General features: G+C 43.1%; 1 protein-coding gene across 1 annotated transcript in view; it reads right to left on the bottom strand.

Moving 5' to 3' along the window:
* The window catches only part of GLDC (glycine decarboxylase), a 99,194-nt gene extending 74,064 nt beyond the window's left edge, over window positions 1–25,130 (bottom strand). Inside the window, exons 1-3 of the mRNA XM_082404373.1 lie at window positions 24,680–25,130; window positions 24,066–24,144; window positions 4,365–4,500 (exon numbers count right to left, since the gene is read on the bottom strand). Of these exons, the coding sequence (XP_082260499.1) occupies window positions 4,365–4,500; window positions 24,066–24,144; window positions 24,680–24,934 (470 nt within the window). The 5' untranslated portion in view covers window positions 24,935–25,130. The remainder of the gene's footprint in view (window positions 1–4,364; window positions 4,501–24,065; window positions 24,145–24,679) is intronic.
* Window positions 25,131–25,148: the final 18 nt, after the last annotated feature.

Below are 25,148 nucleotides of genomic sequence, written 5' to 3'. Positions count from 1 at the left end.
AATTTCTATGTTCCAACTGATATTTAACTCAATTGATTTCTGTTTCTAGATATATTTTAATATTAAAACCCAAAAAGTATCTGCATATCCAAGAAGGCATTCTGTTCCGCTCAAAAAGGATGCATGATATATTCAACATGGCATTAACATTTATTCCAAAATAATCAGTATTCTCTACGATTTTAACCAAAAAAGGCGTGGGGGAGTTGCAGGAAGACAAACATTCATGAGATTCTCTCATTTAATCCCAGTGCCAACATTACACAAAGTAGAAATAGTCACAAGGGAAATGTAAGTGTTTTGATATTAGTTAACTGATATTATCAGCAATAGAAAATTTCAAAAAGTAGACCCCATAAAATATATTCTAGGCCTAATGTAAATCTTCTTGTAAGAGCCCAAATGTTTGTATTCTCTGGAGGCTATGTTACCCATTTATTTTCACCTCACGTCACCGGAATTTGTTGGTTCCATCTCTATGGCAACCATTCAGAAGGGTGATAATGTGAAGTCTACCCACGCTCATGTGCACAGCCCTCCCTATCAGGGCTGGCATGGGCCAGTATCACCCTCTGTTTCAGATCAGCTTTCGGAGAATGCAAAGGAACAATACTTAAAATGCACCCCAAAACCAGAACTGAAAAGCAAAGAACAACACTGTCTCCCTCTCAAAACTCTGGCGGATCCTAAAAGTAAATGAACATATCCACTCACAGCCAGGAAGCAATATGGTGAATATTCTGTGCGGCCACCAAGAGCGAAGACAGCTGGCCAGTATTCAGACAGCTGGAATGCTGCAGCCCATTCATGTACTTAGGAGGCTTGTTTTGTAAGAAGGAGGAGACAGGCCATTTGCTTTTGAAATCAAACTTGGAGTTTACCATCCAAACTTTTACCAATACCCCAGGGGAAAAGAAGCCCTCAGCAATACAAATACCTTCACACGTGTTCACACACACACAAACACACACACACACACAAAGCAGAAAAACTACTTCTTTGACAGTTCATTCCTGTTCTCCTATTAATAAAGAAATGGAGTATATTGAAACCAAAAGCAATGCAGGAGTGATTAGGCCAACAGATCTGGCTTCTATAATGATGAGATGTGAATCACTGCATCTAGGACAAACACCCTCACCAATCAGGACTACCTTTGCACTTATGCAAAAGCAGACAAAAGATGCAAAGGCGCTGTGCCTCCCACCCAGTCTAACCTATGCCCTGAGCTACACACATGTCTTGGTCCTCAGACCTACAGGTCTGGGCTTTAGGCACCAGATGAAGGCCCGCTGTGCTGACGGCCCAACACATATTCACTCACAGACTCAAACACACAGAAACCGCTATGTTTGTTTGACTGTAAGTTCAAACAGAGTGTAAGTTCAGAGTGTAAGTTCACATATGGTAAGTAGTCAAAACAGTACATCTATTCCTAGTACTAAGAACACCTTGTGCAAAGTTTAAAATTACGTAGGGTATCAGGTTTACTCTCTAAAATGTCAAAATTGTCAACGTTTGTAATCTTAGATGGGGCTGCATGTTTCTCTGTGTGTTTGTGTGTGTGTGTGTGTGTGTGTGTGTTTTAGAGGTGACTAGATGTTTTAAAGGGAGAATGAGGGAGTGGGGAGGGGAATGAGCAGGGACTCAGTAGAGTCTGGGAAATGAAAATTTACAAAAACAGGAAGGGGGCCGCCCACATGAAACCCATCTGGGTTTGCTAACTGGTGCTCATAGAAGTTAGGCTCCTCCTAGATGATGGTACTGGTCATGCAGGGAATTAAAGGTAAGTAAAAACAGGGCTTCAAACGTGAAATATTATGTCAGAAACAATACTGCGACCAATTTAAAGGAAGGATATTTCTATGCAGAAAAAAAAAGTTCTTAAGCTCCCCAAATATTCCAAAGATATTTATGTTTATTGTTTTAAATTGAAATAGAAAAATTGCATTAGATAGATACAATGTTTGTATTTTAGTGATTCCAGAGTTTAGCTCCAATATGTGTACCTTAAAGTATAAGTATCTGTGATCAAATTTTATGGAAATTTTAATCCTTATTACCTTAAATACTTCTCCAGTAGAAGATGAAACCTGAATTATTTCCCATGCTATGCTCAGGTATAAATTTTGTTTCTAAGAAGCAAAGGAAGTTCATTACCACCAGTAATAAGTTTAACTTTGAGAAGCAAGGGAAGTTTGCTTAAAGAGATAGCATTTAAAAAATCACTTTCTGATGAATTATTTAAAAATACTAAACCAACATTTGATAATATCCCTATTTTCAAAATAAATCTGCCAAAACAGAATCATAATGACTATGTGCTCCTCATTATAATTTACCTCATTATAATTTATAATACTCTTACATAGAATAAAATCATCAATTTCAGGGGGGCAAATGTGATTGCTACAAGCTCCAGAAATGTGTAATTTGTAAGAAAACTGTATTCCCATGAAATCAAAACACCTGTATCTCTTACCAAATTTTGAACTGTTTAAATATCATACTTTATTATCCGCTATTCTGATTGAGCAAGAATAATGAAGCTCAAAGGATGACAAAATTAGGTTTTATGATATAATAAAATATGTATTATTATTATTAAAAAAAAAAAAAAAAAGAAGTTAGGCTCCTACCCAACCTCAGAAGTTGGGAGACACGGACCCCATCTTCAGGAGTTGACTAGAACAAACAGTAAATTTGGGGGGTAGCTTTGAGTCTTCTCAGGCAGGCACTTACTTCTGTTTTTGAGGAAAAAAATGGACTAACAGCTGTCTCAATAGTCTGTCATAGGATGGCAGGTGGACAGCTTCTTATATGAGGCGATTATACTGAAATGAGAATTTTGGTCACTTGATTCAAATTAACTCTGATAGAATTTTATTAAATAAAACCTATTTTTAAAACAGATGTGAAGTGTTCAGCAAATGTTTAAGATATATTGCTGTGGAGCACGTGCTTAGTATTTCAAAGAAGGCAATTCCGTGCTTCCCCATGGGGGGGGTCCACATTCCCTTTACTAAAATTGATTTTTTTTCTATATGCTAACCTAAAAGATAGTCTCTGCATCTTGCTATAAATACCTTTGAATTGCAGAGGCAATCACTTTGTCCTTGCATAATAATGGTCCTACTAAAAATTAAATCTACCTCGTACACCAACCAACTTAAAAAAAAAAAAAAAATCACCCAGGAAGTATCAAAGCCTTCCCAGGCTTGGTTTGTTTCTATGCTAGAGATGGTAAGTGCACACATTCCTTTGGAGATAAGGTTATCAGTTGAAATAAAGTTTCAATTCAAAGATGCTGGTGTATACAATGGCACTGATCCAAAAACAAGAGAAAGAAAGGCCCAGGGGTCCCCATCTTTCCTCCTCCATAGTCAGACAATATTTCCCAGTGGGCAGAAGAAGCAGATGCTCTGATCTGCTCTCAGGCACCTTTGAAGCCACGGTCTTTGCCCGTTAAGAAGTACCCAAGGTGTTTTCTGGTTTAGTGTATACTAGGACGTGAACCTCTGTTTCCTTCTTTCTATCATACAGCAAACAGGAATGGAAAAGCAAGATAGCATGGAAGTTTTCCTCAAGTGCAGGAGAAACATTTTCATTTTGTGCAACCTGTGGCCGCCAGAGTGGGCAGGGACAAGAACACCCCCTACCCCACCCCCTAGAGGACTAGGAATGAGTCACCTGATAGGTGAGGTGGAGGCAGAACAAGTAACAGCATTAACAGCTCAGGCTTGTCTTTGATTGTTTCTAGAAGAGCCTGTTCACAGAATACACATGTTCTCTTTCTCTACAAAGTGCTAAGTAATAAAGCGAACATTTTCATCTCCATCTACCTGATACAACGTCTTCTTTTTTCAGTTGGTCATAAACCCAGAATATTGGTTTGGGGCAGGGGGCAGGGGAGGGGGGTATAATTAACTGTAGCTCCTAAAATCCTGAGAGAAGACAATGGACCAAGATTTTGACTCACTGAGTAATCTCAGACAGCCTAAAATCCTAGTGTCTCCAAAGAATAAAGCCCTGAATCTGCCCACCTGCAGGTTTGATATCTTGCTCAAAAACGCTCACTGAGAACAAACACGGAGTCAGCAAGAGGAAGAGATGCCCAGCATCCACAATTCTGAGCTCTAGATTATTTTATGGGAATAAAAGTGGAAAGAAGCTTCTAAGTCCTCTACATTTGAGTAAGGAAATCTCCCAAGCCAGAGAAAGCCAGGTAGGTTCCTGCAGGTTACGGATAGCACTAGAGTATGGGTGTCAGTGGGCAAGTTCTGAGGCTTTGGGGGGTGGGGACACAGAAAGAGTCATGCAAAACAAATCACAGCACTCCTGTTTTTCATCAAGAAATACATTACCATCCTGAGTTCTCCAGTAAGTTCCGCAAAATTGTCTGTGGCACTGAGCAGTTATAATAGCCCATGCCAATATATGATCTCCAGATCTGGTTCTTGCTGGAAATGGCATGCAGCGTTGCAAGGATTTCATTTTCACCTGATTGTGGGAAAGAGAGAAATGTTACAGAGAGAAAATGTCTCAAAAGAGAGCTCTAGTTATAGTTTAAAGCCCTAGTTTTGTTTGAATATTGACATGAGGAGAACAGCTATATGGAAAATATAAGAATCATCCGCTCAGCAACACTAAGTACTAGATGCAGGAACCTGAAACATCCCCAAACAGCACTCAGTTACTCCTCAAGGTTGGTTCCTCATAATTTTTTTTGGCTCTTCTTTTTTTGGCTTTGTCAGAATTTCCCAGTTTTGACACCTGCCTCATTCCAGTTTTCTTCTGTGCCTTTACATGTTTTATTTACACCAAATAAAAATTCTGTTCTTAGTAAAATATTTTTCCTTTTATTTTTTTTGGGGGGGGGGGTTAATTTATTTTATTTATTTTTGGCCACGTTGGGTCTTTGTTGCTGCACATGGGCTTTCTCTAGTTGCAGCGAGCGGGGGCTTCTCTTCGTTGCAGCACGCGGGCTTCTCACTGCGGTGGCTTCTCTTGTTGCGGAGCATGGGCTCTAGGCGCGCGGGCTTCAGTAGTTGTGGCTCGGGGGCTCTCGAGCGCAGGCTCAGTAGTTGTGGTGCATGGGCTTAGTTGCTCCGCGGCATGTGGGATCTTCCTGGACCAGGGCCTGAACCCATGTCCCCTGCATTGGCAGACGGATTCTCAACCACTGCGCCACCAGGGAAGCCCTGTTTTCCCTTTTAAATTGCCTTATACCAATAGTTGGTATGTCTTAAATAACACATGACCTACATTATTCTCTAAAATTGCCGTGCTAATTCTGACACTTTTTCCTGTGTGTCACTGAAAGGGCTACTTATAAAAGGCCCTTCACTCAACCAAGAAAATATCAGTTATAATAAAAGACCCAGGACTTCCCTGGTGGCGCAGTGGTTAAGAATCCGCCTGCCAACGCAGGGGACATGGGTTCGAGCCCTGGTCCAGGAAGATCCCACACGCCACGGAGCAACTAAGCCCATGCGCCACAACTACGGAGCCTGCGCTCTATAGCCCGCGAGCCACAACTACTGAAGCCCGTGCACCTAGAGCCCGTGCTCCTCAACAAGAGAAACCACTGCAATGAGAAGCCCGCGCACCACAACAAAGAGTAGCCCCCGCTCGCCGCAACTAGAGAAAGCCCGCGTGCAGCAACGAAGACCCAACGCAGCCAAAAATAAAAAATATAAATAAATAAATAAATTTATAAAAAATAATAATAATAATAAAAGACCCACATGCAGGGGGTTTTTTATATTTATTTATTTTCCTTATTTTTTCCCCCTTTGGTTTTATTTTTGGCTGCGTCAGGTCTTAGCTGCAGCACATGGGATTTTCGTTTCGTCATGAGGCATGCGGGATCTTTCGTTACAGTGCACAGGCTCTTTGTTGTGGCTCATGGGCTTTTCTCTAGTTGTGGCACTCAGGCTTCTCTCTAGTTGTTGCGTGCGGGTTTTCTCTTCCCTAGTTGTGGCGTGCAGGCTCCAGGGCGCGTGGGCTCTGTTGTTTGCAGCACACGGGCTCTCTCACTGAGGCGCGTGAGCTCAATAGTTGTGGTGCCCGGGCTTAGTTGCCCTGTGGCATGTGGGATCTTAGTTCCCTGACCAGGGATCGAACCTGCGTCCCCTGCACTGGAAGGCGGATTCTTCACCACTGGACCACCAGGAAAGTCTTGACCAGCATTTTCATTAAGGAACTAGGTAATTAAGGAGGAATTATAAAAGTCCTCGGATGCAGATGAGACCCTATTTTGCGTCATGCATGTAATAACAGCATCTGACATTTTGAGCACTTACTCTTTGCCAGGAATTGTACCAAATGCTTTCCACATCGCTTTGGAAACTAAGGCTTGAAGAGAACCACTCACCTAAGGCTACACGGTTTTAAATTAGCTACCCAGACTAACTCCAGCTTCCACAGTTTCCTGAATGGGCCAGATTTCGAACTGCTACATGTATAGCACTTATACTGAAAGATACTTTCTAGATACAAATGACCTTACCTGGTTCTTTCTCTGCCCCTCTGCATATAGTTAGATCATGCTACTAAAATTTAACTGAGACTTAACTACTTAGGCAAATGTCTGCCCCCTTTAAGATCTTACAGACTCAGGGACTTCCCTGGTGGTCCAGTGGTAAAGAATCCACCTTCCAATGCAGGGGATGCAGGTTCAATTCCTGGTTGGGGCACTAAGATCCCACACGCCACGGGGCAAGTAAGCCCGCGTGCCACAACTACTGAGCCCGCGCGCCTCAACTAGAGCCCGTGAGCCACAAACTACAGAGCCCACGTGCTCTGGACCCTGTGCACCACAACTACAGAGCCCGTGCGCCACAACTAGAGACAGAAAACCCACACGCCACAACTAGAGAGAAGCCCGCGTGCCACAACAAAAGATCCCACATGCCTCAACAAAGACCCGACATAGCCAAAAAAAAAAAAAAAAAAAAAAAATTAGGGACTCAGTCACTAAATCTTGGAATTGATTGATTTTATTGTTACAGATCTAGGTACAACAATCTCTAAAATGGCAAACTGGCTAGGAAGATGCTTCAGGATGTTTTAATTCTACTGAACTCTGTGACTGTTATTCTCATTAATCCTTCTTTATCTTCATTGAAAACACTGTCACCTTCCATCCTACCCTCCCACCCCACTTGCTTTCACAGTAAATAAATTCACAAGAGATGTGTCATTTTGCCAGACTAGGCTAACAAAAGAGAGGAGTAAGTATCAGTTTACAAGTATCGGTTTCATGAGTAAATACAACCCTACTGCCTTATGATGGACAATCTTGCCTTCTTCCATGGAAAACTTAGGAACTATAGGTAAAAGTACAATAAAACAATATCTGAGGAGATACGCAAGTACAGCATCCTTAGGAACAATCATGCAAGAAATCCAATTACTTCCCAAAGTCTTCTTAGGGCAGAGTGATTAAGAAGCCCAGTAGGAGGGGAAATTAGCAGTGCCTGGCCCACACCCAATTCAGCAAGGCCAGCTTCAATCAAGATCCTGTGCAAGACGGACAGGTCCCTGTTCCATATTATGCCATGAGGACAAAAGGTCCAGCTCTCAAATGAGAACAGTCTTTGAAGGACTTTGTCAAATTAAGAGTTTAACCTTTGAGAGTCATAGAGTATTGAGTAATACGATTTTTTTCTACATTACAGAAAGATAATTCTATTGGTAGTGTGGATAGGTCAGAGAGGAGACTCTGGAAACAGGGGGATATGGTAAGAGGCCAGCACAATAGTCCAGGAGGGAGATGGTCCAGGGAGTGTTATGGGTTAAAGGGTTAAACTGTATCCTCTAAAGAGATACGTTGAACTCCTAACCCCAGGTACCTAAACAAGTACATAAAACATCAGTGGCTGCTACGAGAGATGTTGATATTTACCTGGAGACCCTAAACTCTCAACTAGAATGGTGGAGGAACCTGATTCTTCCTTTTGCGAGAAAACCCATTCTCTCATACCTCCCAGCAGGGCTGAGGATGTTAGTGCAAGTTTGTGTGCCCAGTGAAAGAGCTTCAGTTAGAGCCCAGTTCCTTTCTCGTCCATTCTGCAGCCTATCCTGTCCATATGCCTTCACCACTGCAGACTAGCCAGGAACCCACTGCCACATCCCACATCAGTTCAGGGTGTCCATATATCAATACATATCATCATCCCTCATAGTTGCCAACATCCTACACACTTGGATAAAACACTTGAAAAAATTTAAAGGCCAATTAGCATAAAAGAAGAGCAAAAAAATTAATTATAGATAAGACCCAGAAGCATAAAAATGTTCAAACTTGAGACACACAAGTTTTTAATCCTGTAACAGAGGAGACTTCCCTGGTGGCGCAGTGGTTAAGACTCCATGCTCCCAATGCAGGGGGCTGGGGTTCGATCCCTGCTCAGGGAACTAGATCCCACATGCATGCCACAACTAAGAGTTCGCATGCCACATATAAGGAGCCTGCCTGCTGCAACTAAGACCTGGTGCAACCAAATAATCCTATAACAGATATACTCTAGTCCCTATGGGACCAAATTTTCCAAGCACCTGTGGGCTCTGCCCTTACCCAGATAGAGCTAATACACATACAGCAGGCCCTCCAGGACCCACAGCTTCCAAATTTGTGGATTTCAACCAAGAATCAAAAATATTCGGAAAAAAAATTTTCAGAAAGTTCCAAAAAGCAAAACTTGAATTTGCCAGTGTTGGCAACTATTTACATATCATTTACATCGTATTTACAACTATTTACATAGAATTTACCTTGTATTAAAACTATTTACATAGCATTTACATTGTATTAGGTATTATAAGTAATCTAGGGATGATTTAAAGTATATGGGAAGGTTGTGTATAGGTTATATGCAAATGCTGCACCATTTTATATAAGGGACTTGAGCATCCAAGGATTTTGGTATGGTGGAGGGTGGGGGTAAGGGGGCGCCTGAAGCCAATCCCTCCTGGATACTGAGGGACAATTGTATTCCCTGATTGGCCCTCATCATAGCCTGGTCTTGACAACCAATTTTACATTCTATTGGGAAGAAAGTGAGTTAATAGAATGAGTAGTCCTCTGTACACCAAGCTAATAGACACTCATGAGCCATCAAGAGTAGGGTAGGTACTTGGTCATGCTTCTGAAAGTTATAATGGTTTGAGAAACGTTTACCATTCACTAATCCATTGCTCATCATGACAACCTAGAAGTCAAGACAGTCTGTGACTTGAAGAACAGAGAGTTAAACTGTTTCTTACTGTGATAAAATCAAGACCTCACCTAGAGATTATCATACTAAGTGAAGTCAGAAAGAGAAAGACAAATACCACATGATATCAGTTATATGTGGAATCTAAAAAATGATACAAATGAACTTATTTACAGAACAGAAATAGACTCCCAGACACAGAAAACAAACTTATAGTTACCAAAAGGGAAAGGGGAAGGGGGGATAAATCGGGAATTTGGTATTAACAGATACACACTACTATATATAAAATAGATAGACAACAAGGACCTACTATATAGCACAAGGAACTATATTCAGTGTCTTCTAATAACCTATAATGGAAAAGAATTCAGTTATATGTATATAACTGAATCACTTTACACCTGATGCATTGTAAATCAACTATATGTCAATAAAAATAAATAAATTTTAAAAAAATCTAGACCTCAGGCTTTACCAGTCACATTTAATAAAAAACACCCCCCAAAAACACAACTTAGTGAGTGTCTGGGTTATTTCTAATGTTTGTTCACTGGTCACCATTTCTCATACCTACTAATGAAATCTGACTTTGGTCCAATCAGCAGAAGAGCCAACCTTGTACATTTAGGAGCCCAGAGTTTGAGTTACCGTGTTAAATAATGCCAAGATCCAATGGACATGGAGAAAAGGGGAGAAGAGGGAAAAGTCCACAATCAGAGGTCTACCGCTGAACCTCTCTGAAATGGAACATAGCAGAAGCAGTCTCTAAGAGCAAGTTTGGGGGCATGATTGGTCTAAATAAAAGCCCAAATCCTAACCATGCAATATCCACCATTGTACTTCATGATAGATTTAGATTCCTTTCTCCCTTGGAAAAGAATGCCTTTCTAGAGAAATAGTGTGGGATCCTTAAGTCCAAAGTGGCAGTCTTTTCCACCTACATAGTAAGAGAAGCATTTTAAAAAGGCAATTGTGTCATCCAAACCCTGGGCAGCACAGCCCCAGGAAAGCTGTGTGAACAAAGAGGAGAGAGGAAAATGATCAGCTTCCCCCCAGAGTGAGCCCCACAGCAGTGCACATTCCTCACTCTTGTCCTTCCAACTTGACAAAAACAGCTTCTTCCTGTTAACAGGCCCAATTCCAGTAACTATCTTCCTGAATATGAAGGACAATGAAACAAACCAGGGAGGAAATGAGACAGAATGAGAAAGGGAATGTCCATTAAAAAACACTTGGATGGATAAACAACAAGGTCCTACTGTATAGCACAGGGAACTATGTTCAATATCCTGTAAGAAACCATAATGGAAAAGAATATAAAAAACTATATGTATATAGATAGACAGAGAGATATACATATATATAAAATATGAAAAACTATATATATATATATATATCTGAATCACTTTGTTGTAAACCAGAAACTAACACAACATTGCAAATCAACTATACTTCAATTAAATAAATAAATAAATAAAAACAAAACATTTGGAGACAAACTGTCATTCTCCAGACGTCTGCCTACAGCCTCAAAGAGCAGCCAGACCTTGCATTAGTGTGCCCTCCCAGCCATGAAAGTCCTCAATCCTTTAGCGATCTAAGCAGTTAAGTTCTTTTCTTGTGGAATAAATACCTGCTTCTGACCTTGTTTATTCCTCTACCTCAGCACGTTGCATAACGCCCTGGTCCTAATGTACCAAGAACAGAGTTCAGTGACCTGGGCACCATTCCCTAAGAAACTACAGGTGGGTCTCACAATGTTCCTGCTTCTCAGAATTCAGAATGAATGCTTCCTCCTTACATAATTCCATATAAGAGCCTTTCCAATAGTAACTCCCTTGTCACTTGCACCTAAAACGTCAAGGAGAATTTTGTACCAACCACTTCCCCAAATATATTTCCTGGTAGGAATAAGCTGATTTAGTTGTTAAATTTCTAGGCCTAGGTTTTAATTTCCCATACATGTGAACTTGGACAAGAACTAGGAGAATGTCATTAGAATAAACAGGCAGGCTACGTGGGTCAAGATACCTGCTACACCCCAACACACACACACACACACTGTTCCCCACCCTTAACCCATTCCCAAACACACAACACAATTTTTTTTTGCCACAATTATATGGAAATATGTATCCATGCTTTGCTTTTGCTTTTCTGACAATCTAAAAATATTATGCCTAAGTTTCCACAGAGTATATATTATTCTACCATTTACATTAAAAAATAAATATATATGGATATGTTGTATATTAACAGAGTATCTCTGGGATGATTCTTAAGAAACTGGTAAGTGAGAAGGGGTCTTGCTTACCCTGTATATCTTTTCATGCTTTTGAATTTTGGATAATATGCCTGTGCTATTTATTCAAAAAATTTAAATTGAGTTAAAATGTTACACTCAGAACAAAATCCTGCTTGTGAAATACATGGGTGCGGACATCTGCCGTCCCCACAGTGGCTGGCTGTCCGCAGAGCATTTTCCAGGCAGCCCAGCAACACCCAGCATGGGGCAGCCACTCAACCAGCAACAGAGCCTCCCTCCCACTCCCTGCCCTTCATGTGCTTTGCAAGATTCTCAGAAAAGGGCTCTAAGGAAATCATCAGGACTGAAAACCAACAAACTCGTATTTGAATTTCCCAGAAAAGGCTTTTTCTGCCTGAGGCTGAAGGGAAGAGCTGGGGCTAAAATGGGAGGACAGAGACTGCTTTAGCATTTTTCTTGCCAAAGCTGCTCAGGAACCATGGGGTGGAGTCTGGGGTCTCAAGATAAACAAACCATGGATGATAGCATATATCAGGATTTTCTGATTTCCTGAGTGGAAGCCAGAATTTGCCTACAAACTCCATCCTAATGCGTAGCCTTTTTCTAACTTCGCCTAATCATTTGCAGCACCTCTCTCCCTCCCCCATAAATAAGTGGGCTTAAGCATGGCTTAACCCCACTTACCCAGCCCATTAAACCCTACTCCCTCTTATTTGTCAAGTTTCTTTCCCTAGCAAAGGAGGGTTTCACAACCACAGTCTGCTGAATTATAGCATTTGTTCAGTCCAGGAAGGCAAACCAATCTATAAGCTCTGTTAACGCAGAATAATGACATGGGAACTCTTTGAATTGAAAACCCTTCAAGACTGGCAGAGGGGCGCCCACCCCATGCGTCAGGATGTGGTCTGGGCAGCACCACACAGGCCTGACCTGGGGCTCTGGCCCCCCAACCCTAATCCTGCCAGGCTCTTTCCCATCTTCTTGCTCAGCCAATTAATACCCCAGGTCACCCAGCCCCTCATGAGTCTTGGGAATTAGAACCCCCAGCCAGGCACTTCCAGCCGAGAGGAGCCAAGGCACGTCCAATCCGTGTTTCTGATGGCTCCATGGTCCCTCGTCTCCACAGGAGTGAGCAGTCCCTAGAGCTCTGCCTGCTCACCCAAGAGATATACAGGTTCAAGATCTTTATAGCAGCTGTAGGAAACCCAGAACAGCATCCCATGGTGGGGTAGTGGGGACATGTCTGTTATTTACTTCTTGGACTTGGGTCACACTACTTTCTGTGGGAGACCTCCTCAACCACCCCTTTTCATTCAATCTATAAACATTTACAAAAGAAGTGTACAGAGAAACATTACAATTTATTATATTTACATGAAACACCAGTTGACCTACGTAAGCAAGCCAAATGGTCAATTTGAAATGAGAATCAGAGTGGAAGTCCTGGAGTGTTTGTTTTTCCTCTTTGCTGCCCTGTGAGTAGCTTGTCATGGCCAGCAGAGCAAGAACAAGAAGGGACAAATATGTATTGAGTCCAACTCAAACAATTTAACATGTTTGCAGGAAAGAGAGAATTTTTATAGATCAAAGGAATACAGGCATATGGAGAAATTTGTAATCCAGCCAAGAATCTCACCAACTAAATTATAATCTCCTTCTGGACAGGGGCATAGTGGTTGCTAGGTACATACTAGGTGCTCAGAAAATACAAGTGAATGAAAATTCACCTCAACTCCCACATATAGTTAGCTCAATATTCACAATAACTCACCCATCACAGAAACCACAATGACAAATCAATGTGCAAGCCGTTCTCACATCCCTAAAGGCATGAGCTTCAGAGAAACATTTCTAAAGGGAAACTTGCAGCTATTAAGCAAGTTCTGTGAAATAATACAGTGCCTACAATAATTTCATATTTTCCAAAATTTTGTTTCCTTATTGTTTAATCAGTTAGTACATTGGATGATACGGACATTGAGAATCCTTACTAAAATTCCCAGTTTGCATTTTTATTAAAATACTTCAGGTTTAACAAGTAAAACAAACCTGAGCAGTCAAAACGAGATCAAAGTTCTTCACACATCATGTAACAGAGATTTCTAAAAGCAAACCACAGTGCCATTTGGTGGGGTGAAAAGAGGACATAAGGAATAGAAGCCACAACACTCACCCTCCTGCAAGCAGCACACAACCTCATTGTGCACCACCCCCCTTCAGGCTCCCGAGCTGACTCAGAGGTTTAGCAGGTCAGGCCCCCCACTCCCATTCCCATAAGGTGGTCACTGAGCTCCCATCCCAATGTGGACGGATGGGACTGCCTCACCTGTCTCCCACCCCAGCCAGCCTGTGTGGACCTTGAAGTCCTTGGCCACTTGACTTTACCAATCCTCAAACTAAGCTAAATTCAGGCACCCCATTTCTCTGTTCCTGCTCCCAGGTCACTAAATGATGCTGGGTGAGGGGATCCTAGCAAACCTTACAGATTCAAGCCATTAAATCTCAGCAGGACTTCCACGCAGGGTGATCTAGGCTCCTCACTACCCAGATGATCACTTTCTCACTTTTCTAATGCTCAGTCTCGCCCTTCCTGCCTCTTACTTAGATCATCAGACAGGCAGCCCCTGAACTCCTCCCACCTCGGAGTGTCCTTATGTCATCATGTGGACTTTCTTCTCCCTTATGCCTAAGAAAGGTCCAGAATATGACACTGAGGTCCACAAATCCCTGACTTAAAATGTATCCTCTGGCCTCTTGGATTACTTCATCTCAGGCTGCTCTGCCTGTGTCCTTTTCCATGCTCTATTTCCCAGTATCCTGGTTTCCACTTTCTTCCCAATACTCCATCCATAGGAAATCTCACTCATTCTCGTTAATTCATTCAGAAGACTCACTAAATCTGCAACTCCATCTCAAATCTCTCTCTTGAGCTCTAGACTCGTTATTTTCAACTACTGATTCAGGTTTTTCAAATGCATGTTCCTGAGCACCTCAAATTCAGTTCTGCTCAAACAACACCCATGATCTAGGTTTCCTCTAGGACCCTCCTCTTCTCCCTGTTTGCTCTCTGTTAGTGACATCTCCATCACCCCAAGACACTCAGCCTAGAAACTGACTGACTGACAGTCCTACCTGCTGTCCCTCTGGACCGACCACCATGTTTGTACCAAAACCATACTTCCCACAGGCTGCTCCCAGGCAATTATTGATACTAAGCCCAGCAGGAGAACTAATGCAGACCCATTCCTGTAAGATGTGGGACTCCTCTGATGGGTGACTTTGGTTCAAGGACTCTGCTCAGTCTGACCAAAACTTTTTAGATCTGTGCTGCAGTCTATGATTCTTCTTACCCAATTCTTCCATCCTTCTCCCCCTCCACCAGGGTCAGACCTGCATCACAGTCTAAAGGCTCCCCTGCCTTCTCCTGCTCCCACTCTTACATATCTAATATCAGCTTGGTGACTGCTTCCTGGTAGACACATTTAAAATCTCACCTCTAAAATCTCCAACAGGGCTTCCCTGGTGGCACAGTGGTTAAGAATTCGCCTGCCAATGCAGGGGACATGAGTTCGAGCCCTGGTCCAGGAAGATCCCACATGCCGCGGAGCAACTAAGCCCATGCACCGCAACTCCTGAGCCTGTGCTCTAGAGCCTGTGAGCCACAACTACTGAGCCCGCAAGCCACAACTACTGAAGCCCACGTGCCTAGAGCCTGTGCTCTGCAACAAGAGAAGCCACCGCAATGAGAAGCCCGTGCACCGCAACGAAGAGTAGCCCCCGCTCACCGCAACTAGAGAAAGCCTTCGTGCAGCAACGAAGACCCAAGGCAGCCCAAAATAAAAAATATACAATAAAATCTCCAACAATCTCCCAGCTGGTCTCCTTGCCTCTATCTCAGAGGCACTCTGCAAAACAGTTTGACTATGTCACTTCCCTCTGTAATAACTGTTAATGTCTCCCCATTATGTAGAGGAAAACAAATCCTTTATCATGGCTTTGGGCCCTCCATACCTTGCTTTCCATACCTCTCTACAGCTCAATATTCTACACACATGGTCTACTCACCATCCTCAAATAACCATGTTAGGTTATTTGAGGCATGTCCACACTTCCAAGCCTCTGCTCATGCCATAACCTCAGCTAAACCATTCATCCTATTGGCAGACCTAAGGAGCTATTCAGTATCTATCTCCCTATCAGTTTTAACCTACAGTCAGGGACCATATCTTTTTCACCCTTTACTTCCTGATTCTTGCACCCTCAGTGCCTAAAGCAGTATTGTATTTTCCATTGAAGTCTCTCAAGGAATGAAAGTAGATGGAGGAGGCTGTAGACATAGATTTGGTAATAGTGGCTTATAACCCAATGGTGACAAAGGGGAGTAGGTTGGGGCATTTAGTGTATGGGCAAATGGCCCTATGTACCTCAACAGTCCTCAAGAGTAATACCATATTTAAAGCACAGTATATTTTATTTTGATAGCATTGAGTACTTTTAAAAGTTAGATAAAATTCATTATAATTTATGATAGCAAGTATATGCTAATTTAGATGAATGTGGTAGTTTTTAAAATATCTCTGCAGAAGATTTTTAGGGCAGTGAAAACACCCTATATGCTACTATAATGGTGGATACATGTCATTATACACTTGTTCAAACCCACAGAATGTACAACACCAAGAGTGAACCCTAATGTAAACTACGGACTCTGGGTGATGATGATGTGTCAACGTACATTCATCAGTGGTAACAAATGTCCCCCTCTGATGGGGGATGTTGATAATGAGGGAGGCTGTGCATATGTGGAGGCAAGGGGTATAGGGGAATTCTCTGTACTTTCTGCTCAATGTTGCTGTGAACCTAAAACTGCTCTAAAAAGGAACGTCTATTAAAAAAAATTATGTGTGCAATCTTGTTTGCACTCCTCCCTTCAAAAGGTGTAAACTAATTCCCCTTCCCTTGAATTTGGGCCAGTCTTAGTGACTCACTCTTATGAACAGCATATGATATAAATGATACTATAGAACTTCCAAGACTAGGTCATAAAAAGAATAGTTTCTGCCTGGCTTTCCTTCTCTCCTGAATCACTGGCTCTGCAGGAATCCAGCTGCCATGTTGTGAGGACACTCAAGCAGTCTGTGGAGAGACCCATGTGAGGAGGCACCCAGGCCTCCCGCTAACAGCCAGCACCAACTTGCCAGCCATGTTTATGAGCCACCTTGGAAGTGGCTCCTCCAGCCCTGGTTGAGCGTCCACCAATGTGCGACCCACAACCTCATGAGTGACTCAGCCAGAACCACCTAGCTTAGCTGCTCCTGGATTCTTGACCTACGGAAACTGTGAGGATAATAAATGTTCATTGTTGTTTTAAGCCACGGTTTTGTAGTAATTTCTTATAACGCAAGAGATAACTAATACAGTAACTTTTCTAAAAAAGTGCCAATTTTTTAAAATATTGGTAAAGAATTCCATTTACATAAAATCTTTGATGGTGCTGGATGAATTCCATGATCCTTTAAAAAGATGAAAAGGAAAAAGTTGTTTTACATTTTAAGTTCTTTGTCTCAATCACATGACCTATTTGGTCCCTCATCACCATATGTCAGCATGTTTGTATCCTTGCATGTCAAAAAATAAGCAAGTCCTGTGAAAGGATTTCAATCCAAAATGGAACCCAAGGGGAGTTCCCTGGTGGCCACTGCTGTGGCCCAGGTTCAATCCCTGGTCGGGGAACTCAGATCCCACAAGCCATGTGGCCCGTCCACAAAAAAAACAAACAAAAAAAGGAACAATTTGAGACAGCAGAAACATAAAGTTGAAGAGGAAAAGGATGGGACTCATACAGCCAAATGAAGATAAGGTGCTATCAGCAGAAAAAGTACTAAAAAAAAAAAGATGGAACCCAAGGATATGAAATGGAGAATCTCACACATGCTCCCTCAGAAGAACGGAACTTAAGAACTGAGAGACTGATTTCCTGTAAACGCCTGATTTACAGAAGACTGAGACTTATCTCTGGACCAATGAACATCCACCAAGAATTTCTCCATACTCAAGCCAATGAACTTACTGGCTGGGTTCTGGCTGGATGTCCCTCTCTTTGTGCTCCCTGCCCACAAACACAACCTGCCCCAGAGCCTCAATAACTTGTTTGCAGCTTCTACAGCACATGTCTCCTAAATTGCAATTCCTCTGCTATTCCCAGATAAACTCAAATTTCTGGTAATTTGAGCTTGTTTCAGTTTACATCCTTACTTAGATTGATAGTTCAAAACATGTTAATGCTTAAAAATGATACTTTACAAAGACTGAGATTTCTCGTTTGGTGTTCTAGTTTCAAAAGGAAGGGGAAAAAACTGATCACAATTTATTTTAGGATTCATCTCTTTTAAAATAAATATTTTCTTTTCACCTCTCCACTTTTATCAGGATATACCACCACATATTTTTCTGAAATATCCCTGTAGTATAATAAGAAATATCTCTGGTCTTTGGTATTTCCTGAGTGACAGGAGTATCTTGTGTTATTCATACTCAAGTCCTTTTGAGCACACCTGAGTATCTGCTAATCAAGTGATTAGGGTGGGGTCCCTTAATAGCCTCAGGATGGGGCTGGTCAGCAAAAACACCAAGTGATTAGAGGGCTGGAACTTTCAGGCCCACCAACTGACCTCTGGGAAAAGGAAGGGGGGAGGGGTTGCAGGATAAGCTATATAAAAACAGCAGATTTGATGAGCTTCTCGGCTGGCTAATACATCCCTGTGCTGGGAAAGTGGTCCACCCCAGTTCCATGGGGACAAAAGCTCCTGTGCTCGGGACACTTCCAGACCCTACCCTATGTACCTCTTCATTTGGGTGTTCACCTGTATCTCTTATAATATCCTTTATAATAAACTAGTAAATGTAAGGAAATGTTAGTGTTCTGTGAGCTGCTCTAGAAAATTAATTGAACCAGAGGAGGGGGTCCAATTTATAGCCTGTTGGTCAGAAGCCCAGGTGACAACCCTAACTTGTGATTGTCATCTGAAGTGGGGGCAGTTTTGGGGGACTTAATCTGTGAGGTCTGATGCTATATGCAGGTAGACAGTATCAGAAGTGAGTTAAATTGTAGGACAACCAGTTGGTGTACCCTGAGAACTGAAAACTGCTCGGTGGTGTTGGAAAACACTCCAGAATCCCCCAAATCATTGACAGCATAATTATTCGATTAAGATTCCATCCAGGGCTTCCCTGGTGGCGCAGTGGTTAAGAATCTGCCTGCCAATGCAGGGGACACGGGTTCGAGCCCTAGTCTGGGAAGATCCCACATGCCGCGGAGCAACTAAGCCCGTGAGCCACAACTACCGAGCCTGCGCGTCTGGAGCCTGTGCTCCGCAACGGGAGAGGCCACGACAGTTGAGAGGCCCGTGCACCGCGATGAAGAGTGGCCCCCGCTCGCCACAGCTGGAGAAAGCCCTCGCACAGAAACGAAGACCCGAAGACCCAACACAGCCAAAAATAAATAAATAAATAAATAAATTTATAAAAAGGACAATTTAAGGCATAGGGGTTTACTCTTAAAAAAAAAAAAAAAAAAAAAGATTCCATCCAGGATGAGACTATAACAATACTCAAATAATTCCGTAATTATGCTTCACACGTTGCATTTTGCCGTTTTCTTTTTCTCAATGAAGGAGCTGCCTTTTTGAGTTTTTCCCTTCTTATAATAACATATTTACACACAAAGAAAACATAGTCAATGTAAAGATTTTGTCTTTCTTTCTAACAGGAAAAGATATACTTAAACTTTTCACATTGTTTTCAGAAATCCCTGTTTTGCTATCCAATTGCACATCATTTCTGTACACTCAGAGCATTTTATTCATATTTCTTATGACATCTTGGACACTAACTTTCTGAATCAATTTATGTTAAGATGGAAGCTCCCTGAGGATAGTGACTGTTTTTTCATACATTTATCCTCACAGTTCCTTGCCTATAGTAAATAGCCATAAACACTTACAATTTAGGCAATAGGTTGACTGTCCAAGGTATCAGTCAGATAAGCAGGGGTCTGCCTAACAAGAATTTATGACAAAAATACAAGGACAACAGACTGCTGTGAGAGTCTAAACATATAGATAAGGAATAGCCAGACCACAGAACTTTCACCCACAACCTGCAGCAACCTACTCAGGAAACCAACCCTCTTATCTACAATAAACCACCTCTGAAGTCAGCCTGCTACAGATTAGACTTGCAGAAAGCCATCTTTTGCTATCTCCAGTGACAATGGAGGAAAATGAATGATAACTTCTATAACAATTGGCCCAAAAGGGCCAGGACTTGATTAATAACTGACAGCTTCCCTACTCTTGGTCCTTGCTTCCAATTTAGGACCAACCAGACAAAGCCAAACAAGCACCCCTAACCAATCACATAGGAAGCCCTGCTTTAATTGGCCCACCTACAGCTTGCCCAGGCCAACAGGGCACACCTGAAGCCTTTCCTTTATTTCACTATGAGGTCTTCCCACTCCTCTGCAAAACAGAAGTCTGACTCCTCCTAGAGCAAGTTCAGAACAAACAGCCTTTGCTTTTCTCATTTGGCTGGTCTTTATTTATTTCCACAGTTGTATAATGAAAATCCATTGGAATTATCCTAAAGATGAAATAATAATTCATATGTGCTGGGAACTGAAGGAGCTAGGAATGGCCAAAGGAGAGATTTGTCACAGACTGAAGAGTTTACAGGTTGCACCTCACAACAGACTTAATCCAGCTGAAAGATAATTGACGTCCACAGCCAGGGGAACAACTGCCCTGTAGGTGTCCTTGGGATCAGTTCAGAAGAGTGCCCATGGACTTCCCTGGTGGCATAGTGGTAAAGAATCTGCCTGCCAATGCAGGGGACACGGGTTCAATACCTGGTCTGGGAAGATCCTATATGCTGCAGAGCAACTAACAGCATGTGCCACAACTACTGAGCCTGCACTCCAGAGCCCACGAGCCACAACTACTGAGCCTGCACACTGCAACTACTGAGCCCACACACTGCAACTACTGAAGCCCATGAGCTCTAGGGCCCACCTGCCCCAACTACTGAGCCCGTGTGCTGCAACTGCTGAAGCCCGCACGCCTAGAGCCCGTGCTCTTCAACAAGAGAAGCCACCGCAATGAGAAGCTTGTGCACCACAACGAAGAGCAGCCTCCGCTCGCCGCAACTAGAGAAAGCCCGCACGCAGCAACGAAGACCCAACGCAGTCAAAAATAAATTAAAAAAAAAAATGGAAGAGTGCCCAACCCCACCTGGGTGACAGAGTCACCACATGCAGCTGCGTTACACAACACCCCCTCCCTCTGCTCACTGCCCTCCATTAACCATTTATTAAAATCACTCTAAACGATATCTCTTAGAACACTAAGTTCTCACAAGACCGTCAAAAGTCTCATTCCGACAGCTCAGCTGCTCAGTTCTGGTTGAATAACTTGAACATTAAAGGGTTTAGTGTCTCCTCTCTCTTCCTAAGCATGCTCACAATAAGCAATGTGCAATTTTGTGTAAACTTTAAACCCTGCTTCTGTGAAGTTACAGGCTAGTTCAGTCTGGTTCACTTGAGATGGCTTCACTGAAAATACTATACAGACAGGCATAGCATAGCCGAAAGTGATTGGCATGGTTCATAAAGTATTTAAATTTTGTATTAATAAAATACATAGTTATTGTAGAAAATCTAGAAAAAGCAAAGGAATAAAAAGAAATCTAAAATCATCCATAACGGCACCATCCAGAGAAACAAATGTTCCCACTGACATATAGCCTTCTAGTTTTTTGTTCTTTGTGTATGTCAGTGAGGGATGGAGAAGTCACTTGACTAGATGAATCTGATAGGGTTTTGAACTGAGTATCTTTGCTTGTTTCTCTAAAGTATGGCTTACTGTGAAGCCAACTAATGATCAAGGTATTCTTTCAAGGCACTTCCTGAAGTGTCCAAGGGGAGGGGGAGTATCCTGCGGGACGGCTGAACTGTCTGTACCTCCCTGACTCTGTCAGGCCACTCTGTCCTGTACAAGCTGGTCCCTTTAGCTCCAGCACTCTCCCCCAGCCTTGTCCAGCAGAGCATAACTACTCATCCTTCGATACCCAGCCCTAGTCCTGAACTTTTGTTATCCCTTCCCTCACCCTGGCAGCGGGCCTGAGTGTTCTCACACCTGTGCTCTCAGCCTGCCGCTGCATTTCCACTAGGGCAGTTGGCAAATGGCAGAGTGATTCCAGTGTGATTGGCCTTGTGCATACCCGTAAATTGGATGCTTTGGAAGAGTCAGGACAGGAGTTTTCTACTTTATACACCCACCCCCTTGCAGAGGACACAACGAAGACAATGTAGACTGATGGCTGGAGTGTGAACAGCAGCTGGTCTGTGTGGGATGAATTTTGCCTTCACCGCTTACCAGTGGTGACCTCGAGCAGGATTCTTACCCTCTGTATGCCATGGTTTCTTCATCTTTAAAACAGAGTTGTTAATGGTAGTTACCCCTCAGGGTTGTAATATGGATTAAATTAATACATGAAATGCACTTTAAAAAGTGCCCAGTACATGGTAAGCACTACATAAAGATTTGAGATTATAAAGTTATGCATAAGAACTAACCCAAGTATCTCCCTGCTGCTTACAGCTCTCACAATCTTCTTTTTACTCAGCAATGAGGGATTTAAGACTCATCTAACTAGCTCTTATTAGTTTTCTCTGTATGCAGTGAACAAATATTTGGTCTAGAATTCCTCTGACTACAGTAGAACACAGGCATTCAGCATTCACGTGAAACCAAGTTTGGATAATGCTGCTCCACTGTTAAATGAAAATGCTTCTACTAGAGGTTACCTGTACCAATTTGCTCTCCGCACGTGGAACACATTAATTACCCATGACGTGTGCACAGCTCAGAGTAAAACACTGATGCCTTTCTGATGCATTCTGTGCCGCCCACCACCACCTCCCCCTCCCCCTCCCCATCCTCCCCATTTCCGCCCCCAGCTCACTTCCAAGTAGCAAGCTTTGTTGGAGAGCCAGCCCACTTCAGGGCAAGGGGGGACTCCTGACTGTGCAATATTTTCTGAGTCACCTCAGATTAACCAGATGGAACCAGCCCCAAGTCTCACAGAAGCTGGGTTTAAAGTTTACACTTAAATTGCAAATTACTTATCAGAAGTCTGCTTCTAAAGAGAGGAGGAGAAATGGAATCCCCCAAGGTTCAAATTAGTCAGCTGGAAACAAGCAGCTGAACTAAAAAAGGCTAGATAACTTTGACATGGTTCCTAGACGCTAATTTCTTCAGGAACATTTTATTTTAGAGTATACAGTAAAAGGGCTGACCTAACATGTCCTGACTTTGAAAGTCTCAGGAGGGCATTTACTTGTTCAAATATTCACCGATGGCTTGCTTTAAAAATATATAACTCTTCACTCTAAACATTCAATTAATCAGGATTCTGATTTCCTAAAACTGAAATAGATAAGGCTTCCAGCTATCCCCAAGTCTCAAATCAGTTCAATTGGACAAAAAGCGCGTATCTTCTTCTATGAACAAGGTCCCTGCCGTCAAGGGAAATGGTTCAGATTTGAAACTAACAAAGGGAGCAGCCCTCAGCACACCCTGAATTACAGCATCAGCCAGCTGGAGCTAGACCTGCTTCATACCTCAAGTTGTATACTTTAAAACAAAATAAAGCTTGCCTTCCACATATCCCTTCTGTCCTAAAACCTAAAACAAACCAATTGTCTTCTCTTCACTTGACTCCAGAAGTAAGAGATAGCATTTTTATGATTCAAAACCATGAGAATTCTTTCCTGTTTATAAAAAAAAAGAAAAAAAAGCTCTTCAGCTCTGCCTATTTGCCTTTAATTTTTTTGTGGATTCTTGCTCAGTCCATGGAAGTCAAATAATCTTCAGACCATTAAAAATATTTTAAATATAAAATAAAATTCTCTTTCTGTTTGAATTTTTAAAATAAAAAAATAATAAAATTCTAAGAGAGTCTATGGGTAAACTAAGATTTCTTAATCAAGCATGAATCTTATTTCTGTTTCTCTATAAAAATCATTCAGGCTTTAAAAGTACTGCTGCCTTTCAGTAAGTATAAATAGTAAAATTTGGATGTGAGAGAGAACAATCTGAATATACTGTGGTATAAAGAACCTTGGGGTAGGAGGCCAGATGTCTGGGTTTCCCATTTTTGTCACTTCCCTGTTTGCATGACTGTAGGCAATTCCTTTTCCCTTCTGAGTATCCTGATCTGCAGAGAAGTGATGACACCTCTCAAGCCAAAGGATGGGAGAACCATGGCCTGGGACAGGTGCCTGGAAAGTTGGGAGTCCTCTACACGTGTTTGTGCACTGCCTTCCCCTGGAAAGTCTGCTGTGTCCTCACTGAGATAAAGAACTGAATTATTCCACCCTCTTCCGCCCCGTGAGGTACCCAACGTTGATTTATTTTCATAAACATTCTCCCTCCTGAGCAATCCTAACCCACAGCTGGACTTTCAAAGACCATAGAAGACAAATAGGCCGGAGCAAGCGGAGTCTCCCGGTCACTTACAGACTGGGTCATCCATTTTCAAGGGTCTTTTCAAGCGGATGCTGGCGGGGACGGTCTTCTCGATCAGTTCATCAATGCTCTAAAATTAAAACGCAAGTCCGTGAACACTAAAGGCAGAGGAAATTGCTTCTCAGTTAAAAGTCACCTCTGTATTTTGCAGCTACAAAGGCTTGTGGGAAACTTCATTTAAATTGTCTAATTAGGGTTTCTTTTTAAAAAGAACTTTGAACAAACCAAAAATCACTGGAGAAAAAAAATAATGAGTCGGGGTAGTGATTCGGCCACTCCGGGTTGGATTTCAGTGGGCAACCGGAGATAATCGGATAAATCAGGAGGTCCTCCTCTTGCAAAGTGAGAGCTCATCTGCAGGGCGACTTAGGTTGAAAAATATACGGTTTTGAGGCGCGAAGAGCGGGTGGAGAAAGTAACCTGGTGGGAGCAGGCTGGGGCACGCGGACCGAGCACGCGTGCTTGCTCCCACACCAGGGGCCCCGGGCCAGGGTGCGGGTCCCACGCGGAGCGAAGCAGAGCTCCTGGCGGGGGCCGGGAGGCCGTACGGGCAGAACCCGGGTGGCGCAGGGTGAGGCCTCTGAGGGCCGGGTTGGGGTCCTTACCGCCAGCCCCAAGGCCTGTAGCATCTCCCTCTGGTCTTTGTCCCCAGGGCCGATATGCCTCCTAGCAAAGTCGTCGTGTCTGGGCAGGAGGCGCTCGAGGAGGCGCGAGGCCCCAGCCCCGCCGCTATCCCCGCCGCCGCTACTGCTGTCACGGCCCCGCGGCGCCCAACAGGGCCCCGCGCCTCCAGCCAGGCGGCGGCCGCCCCCGACTCCGCAACCCAGACGCAGCCCCCAGGCCCTGGCGCACGTCTGCATGGCGGTGGTCACCGTCCCCTGCCGGGCCGGCGAGGGTCAGCCACGCTTCGGCTCCTCTTCTGGTCGCGGTCCCCTGGGTAGCGGCTGCCCCCGGGTGGCTGGAGCCCCTCCCTGCTGGACGACCGAAGGGACGGATGGATGGTCAGAGGCAATGAATGGGTGCCGCGCGGAGCCCGGACACCCGCGCAAAGTTGTTACTCCACTCGAGGCACCT

This window comes from Balaenoptera borealis, assembly GCF_965194805.1.
Source record: "Balaenoptera borealis genome assembly, chromosome: 8".
NCBI classification, from domain to species: domain Eukaryota; kingdom Metazoa; phylum Chordata; class Mammalia; order Artiodactyla; family Balaenopteridae; genus Balaenoptera; species Balaenoptera borealis.
This window is presented reverse-complemented; position numbering and strand designations above follow the sequence as displayed.